This window comes from Crocodylus porosus, unplaced genomic scaffold (genome assembly GCF_001723895.1).
Source record: "Crocodylus porosus isolate Cpor-Errol unplaced genomic scaffold, CroPor_comp1, whole genome shotgun sequence".
Classification (NCBI taxonomy): domain Eukaryota; kingdom Metazoa; phylum Chordata; order Crocodylia; family Crocodylidae; genus Crocodylus; species Crocodylus porosus.
In genome coordinates this window covers 16,360,510-16,366,170 of record NW_017728931.1, presented here as the reverse complement: position 1 = coordinate 16,366,170, position 5,661 = coordinate 16,360,510, and the positions used below count along the sequence as shown (strand labels likewise).

At 42.2% G+C, this 5,661-nt stretch overlaps 1 protein-coding gene across 2 annotated transcripts in view; it reads right to left on the bottom strand.

Annotated features, from left to right (window-relative positions):
* Nucleotides 1–5,661, bottom strand: part of LOC109316317 (zinc finger CCCH-type antiviral protein 1-like) — a 41,672-nt gene that overhangs the window by 31,675 nt on the left and 4,336 nt on the right. For both annotated transcript variants that reach the window (XM_019544273.1, XM_019544272.1), the window contains exon 2: nt 3,693–3,825. In XM_019544273.1, the coding sequence (XP_019399818.1) occupies nt 3,693–3,825 (133 nt within the window). The remainder of the gene's footprint in view (nt 1–3,692; nt 3,826–5,661) is intronic.

The following is a 5,661-nucleotide window of genomic DNA, read 5'->3' as shown; positions in this document are numbered from 1 at the left end:
GGGTGGGGGGAGGGTAAGGATGGAGAGGTATAGGAAGAGGGGAGGACAGGGAGCAGCACTAAATGGCACAGCCCACAGCTGGGTTGAAAGAGTGTGTGTGTGTGGTGCTGTGCAGAAGGGGAACCTGTGGCTGGGGAGCTGAGAGTAAGGCTGAGGTGTCCATATGCTCAGGGCAGCAAGGGAGGGCCCCACATCACATGCATCAAAGGGCACCCATGGCTTCAGCTGGCAAGATGTGCAATCCCCCCGCCACTTAGAAGTTGGGACAGCCTTGACATAGGGTATAGATATAAAAGACCCTTGATACATTATATGAAGATGACCCTTTGCTGCTAGTTTCTGCTCTTTGGAAGATCTTTATTCCTTTAGTTAAGTCAGTTCTTTTGCTTTTATCACTTCTGCCAAATCATTTTATTTTCTCTCTAGCAGTTTCAGCACTTCGTGCTCTCACCTAAGTTGTTTACAAACTTGCTTATCTCAAAGGAAACTGGACACACACCTTACTGGGGTTACTTGACCCCAGTTTTCCATGCCCAGAGCAGGGAGCTGGCCCCCATGATCTCACGAGGTCCCTTCCAGCCCTAAACTTCAGTGAATCTGTAAATATCAACAACCCTTTCATAAATAACCCAGGTCCAGGCACCTCTACATCCGTGTCTCATTAGACATTGAAGCTTCTCATTTCAAAAGTAAACCTGGTGGATCTTTCAGTTTAAAAAAAAATTAGTTTCAACTGACTAGATACTGGAATACAGCAAAAGGTCCATCAGTTCCTTAGGTCTCCAGTAGAAGTATCAAGAGATTAGTAAGACAACTTCAGTGAATTTGAACTAGGGAGGTCTTTCATATATCATCAGAGTAGATTCTTGGGGGGACAGAAGTTGGTGACAAAAATATTATGAGGCTCTGCAGCCCAGGACAGAGGTTAACTAGAATGATTAAGAGTGTTCAAGTCAAACAGATATGTTTTAAGACCTGGGACTAGAAGTGTTTCTTATATAATGGAGAAGTCAGGGCTGCACAGAAAGATAAATGCTGGATCTGTACTATCACTCTTACAATGATAAAAGGAAATAAATATGTGCTACCAGTCATAAGGCAGAAGGAAGCTCATGGACAAATCTGGCCCAGTGTGTAAACAAGGCCTTGAGGAAAGAAATAAAGGAACCAGGAAATGCAATGTTATATGATGCATGTAGATTCTTCCTCTCTGGTGCACACATACACACATATAGATATTTGGGGCAAATTACACATATGCACATGCATGCAACAGGTAGGTATTTGGGGGGAAAATTACATACACACATAGGTATTTTGGGCACAGATCTCTCACACACACACATATGTAGGAATCTGAGGCACAAATTACACACACAAACACACGTATTTTGGGGGCAAATTAAGGTCAGAGTCAAAAGCGCACACTGTATTAAAACCATAGGGGATACACAGCCAACAGCCAATCTAGAGTGGCAAGCTCAAACAGCCCAAAGGCTGGAATATTAGCTTGTCCAAAAGTGCCTTGGCTAACAGTAGAAGAGTGATTTGTCCTGATGTTTCTGCCACACCCTTGAGTGCAATTTCTCCTAACCCTTCCTTAGTTGGTCTTGCTAACCCTCCCCCGCACTGGCATCTGTCTGCTTCTTTCTCTTTGCCTTATCTCTGCCATGTCAGCCTTTGCCATCCCTTTGCCAGAAAGGCTGGCAGCCACATGAGAGCAGAATGATGGGCACCCCTGTGCTCTTACACAGCACAAACAGAACAGTGTTGGAAGAAACCCAAAGCCAGTTAAGAGTTAATGAAAAAAAGCACTGTGTACAAGGGCAACCCTCATTCTGTGTTCATTCCTGGGAATCCTCCAGCTTGGGAGGATACACACTGAAAACAACAGCTTCAGTCTGACATTTGGCATCGAGGAGCAGGCAATAGCTGCAGAGGGCCCAAACCTTTTATGCAGACAAGAAAAGCAAATATGTTTTTTGTAACAACCACATACATTACAGAATGAAGCTCCAAACACACTGAAGAGCATACATCAGGCTGGGTACAGTTTTTGTTTCCATTTTCAAGAAATGTATTCTACTGTTTCAATCATCTTACTTCATAAAGAAGCTTACCACCCTAGTGACTTCTAATCCTGAATGGAAAACCATTAACATGCCTATTCACTTCTCTGTGTATGCCCACAGATCAAAGCTACTCCTGGTGGTAGCTACCAACATCCTCCGAAGTCACAGGTCTTTATAAAAAACACCACCAATGTATCCTCCTAGCACCCCTGCCTGGTAGGTAGGCATTACATGGTAATTCACTTTATAAATAGAGGTGGAACCTAAAGGACAATATGATTTAGCCAAATGCTCAACAAGCCACTTAAAAGGGGAAGAGAACACAGGTTGTTCCACCTTCAATTCACTGTTGTCACTTCAATATCATCCCCCGCTGACCCTCAAATATATTCTGGGTGAGAACCAAGGAAGTTTCGAACAGCCACTCCCACTAAAATTAAATACTCACAAATACAAATGTAAACAAATTTAATAACAACTCATTATAATGAAATACAGGAAAGAGATAAATGACTAAACAGTACAGATAAGACATATCACACAAGTGATTAAACATTTCTGAAATGCATGTTTATCTAAAAGCATAACAATTTTATTGATATTTAAATACAAATTAGGAAAAGGACTTTCACCTAGGTTTCATGTTAGAGTTCTTATCTTAGTTCATCTGTAAATGGGCTATTCCTCATGAACCAGAGTTCACAGCTAAAGAGCAGATTCCTAGATGAACCCAGATTTTTTTTATTCTGTCACTTAGTTAAAATTTCAAAAAGCTTAATAAATAAGGTTAAAAAAAATACAAAGCATTCCTACTAAGCGTTTCTCTAATTCAGGGACATAAAAGATATGGCCTATAATCCAGAACTGGCTCACAAAGCCCTGCTGTCCAGCCCCTGACTCTGGCCCTGCGTCTAAGCTGGCCCACAAGGGACCCAACCTCATGTCTGTTCCAGCTGCTCTGGGACCTGTCACATCCATACACTGTGTCATTCCAGGATGCATATCATACATGGCACCTGGAACAGGCACCCCCTTCCCTCCCCACCCATGCAGCACAGTTCAGGGCCAGCTAGAGGGACACCACATGCATTGCAGAACCTGAAGTGGCCAGAACAAAGTGCTGTGTGCAGTGGGTCCACCATGCAGGAGACTGTAGGGAGGACAGGTTACATGGCCCAATCCAGCCCACAAGCTGACTCCTTGCCACTCATCTGGCCCCAGCAGCCAAATGAGCTTGATACCCCTGCCCTAATTAACAATCATATGATTGTTCTTATTGTATCTCTAAGCTATACCTTGTCTAAAGTTAGACTTGTGTAACCATTAAATGCACTTTAAGCAACTTTCACACAACTTTTAACCTAGTTTTTTTCCATTCCATCTTTTTCTAATTTTCTAACATGACTCATGCTTGCTCACATCTTATGGCCTGATCATTTCATTTTCCTCTTCTCTTACGCAAACTTTGGTCAAGTAAATGCAAACAACTGCTATACCATACCACCATTAAGCAACTTAAGACCAACTGAGTTATTAAAGTCTAAACCCCTTATCTCACTGGCCCTCCACCACAACTTAACTAATTAGCCTTGCTGTACTTAAGAAATCAACAAGACTTACATCAGGGAGGAGAAAAGGATCGTTTTGAAGGAGTAAGACCCGTAGCTCATTCTCATTGAGGCCAGAGAGATCATGGGTCCTTAGAACCTTTCGGTTCTCTTCTGTGGCGATGTCATGGCTGTACTTACAATACCTGGGAGAGAACAAGCAGAAAAATCAAATACTTGGATTTTCAATGTGTGCCAGGGCTTACAAAAGCAACCACATGAAGGTAGATGAAGGCAGAAAAGAAGAAATCTATCTTAGGTATTTGCTAAAGGTCTTCTACCGAAGTGTCTGAGCATCCTGGGCTTGCAGTGGTGGATTATCAGACACAATTTGTCAAAAGCCAAAAAATATACACAAAGATAGAAAAAGGAGCAGATTATGTCACACAGCTTGTTATCCTTGATGACCTTGGAAGACAGAGAAGAGATTAAGAGAAAGTGTCTGAGGAAACATGGAACATCCCCAGCAGAGTCCTGCATAAAGCTGAGAAGCAGAAATGATGGACAATACTGGGATGATACAGCCCTCTTTTCATTCCTTATCTCAGGGTAAAAATTGGCCTTTACACTGACAAAAACCAAAACAATTGGGAAGGCTAGAAGAACCAAGCCAGATCTAAACAAGAATGAAAACACTAGACCAATGCTAATCATTAGTCCCACTCTTCTGAAAAGTGATGAATTGTAACCCAAAAGTGACAATTGGGTTAAAACCCAACATGGGATGGGGGTGTTAAAACAACATGGGGAAAAAAACTGGGGTCTGAAACATTTTCTGGTTGGGGGTTAGAAAGACCCAGCTCCTCAGAGTGAGCAAGCACTAGAAGCCAGCCACTTGTGCTGCATCTCCCTGCTACCTGACTGGTGCAGCAAAGGGAAAGCTCCCCCCTCTACCAAAGCTCCCCCACCCACTATGGCACAGCTTCAACAAAGCCCTACTGCCAAATGCAACCAAAGCCACCACAGGCAGAGTCCAAAAGCTCCACAGAATGTAGGTTGTTGACCCCTGAAAACCTTCTCCTGTTACTGCTCAAATTAGCTAGTCTTTAGAGCAGTGGTTCTCAACCTTTTCAGACTCAAGAATACACCTTGTTAGAGTCATAGTGCCCCCTGGGAAATGCCAGCACGTAACTTTCACTTCAAAAAATAAAAGCAAATTTTTCTGTTGCAAAGAATTCAGATGACAACAGATCACAATGGTTTTGGTGCTCCGGGTTTCTATTTGAAATTTCTTGTGAATCAAGTCCAGGTATTTGCATGCAAAACAGTGCTAATATTGAGTGGCACCTAGCAGCACTTTGGTTATGAATCACTGCTTTGGAGATTACCTTTATAGGCTGTGGCTGATGGTTGAACCTTGTGATTATATTTTCCTTCATGTTGTGATTAATCATTCTAACCCCTCTTCTGTACAAGACTTTGTTTTGGCATTTTTTCTCCTAATCCCAAATTAACACAGCACTCTGGTTTTGTACACAGCTTTATGAGCAAATAAGGTAAGACCTCTGCCATACAGAATTTAGGAAGGCCCCTGGTCCTGTATTGGGACTTTCCAGTACAAACTCCTAGGCCTGTAACTGAGGGCAGTGAAGTCAATAGATCTGCACAGTTTAATTAAGAACAGAATGAGCTTCACACTGTGGTGACACTTATACAGGTTTTGCTCATGGAGTCACATTCCATTCTAGATCTAAAATAGCAAATAATGAAATTTACCCAAAAGAATTTGAATATTTGTTGTAGAATAGGCCATCGCTAAATTTGCCATCGTAAGAAAAATGATGCAGTGCCTAAAAAAGAAACTATATTCAGGACCCGTTATTTTTCATACCTTCACCAATATGTTATGTAGGTCTGCATTAAAATGCAAAAACATGTGAATATCTATGGATAGAAATACCGTATTTTTCGGACCATAAGACGCACTTTTTTCCCCCCAAAAGTGGGGGGAAAACGAGGGTGCGTCTTATGGTCTGAAGGTG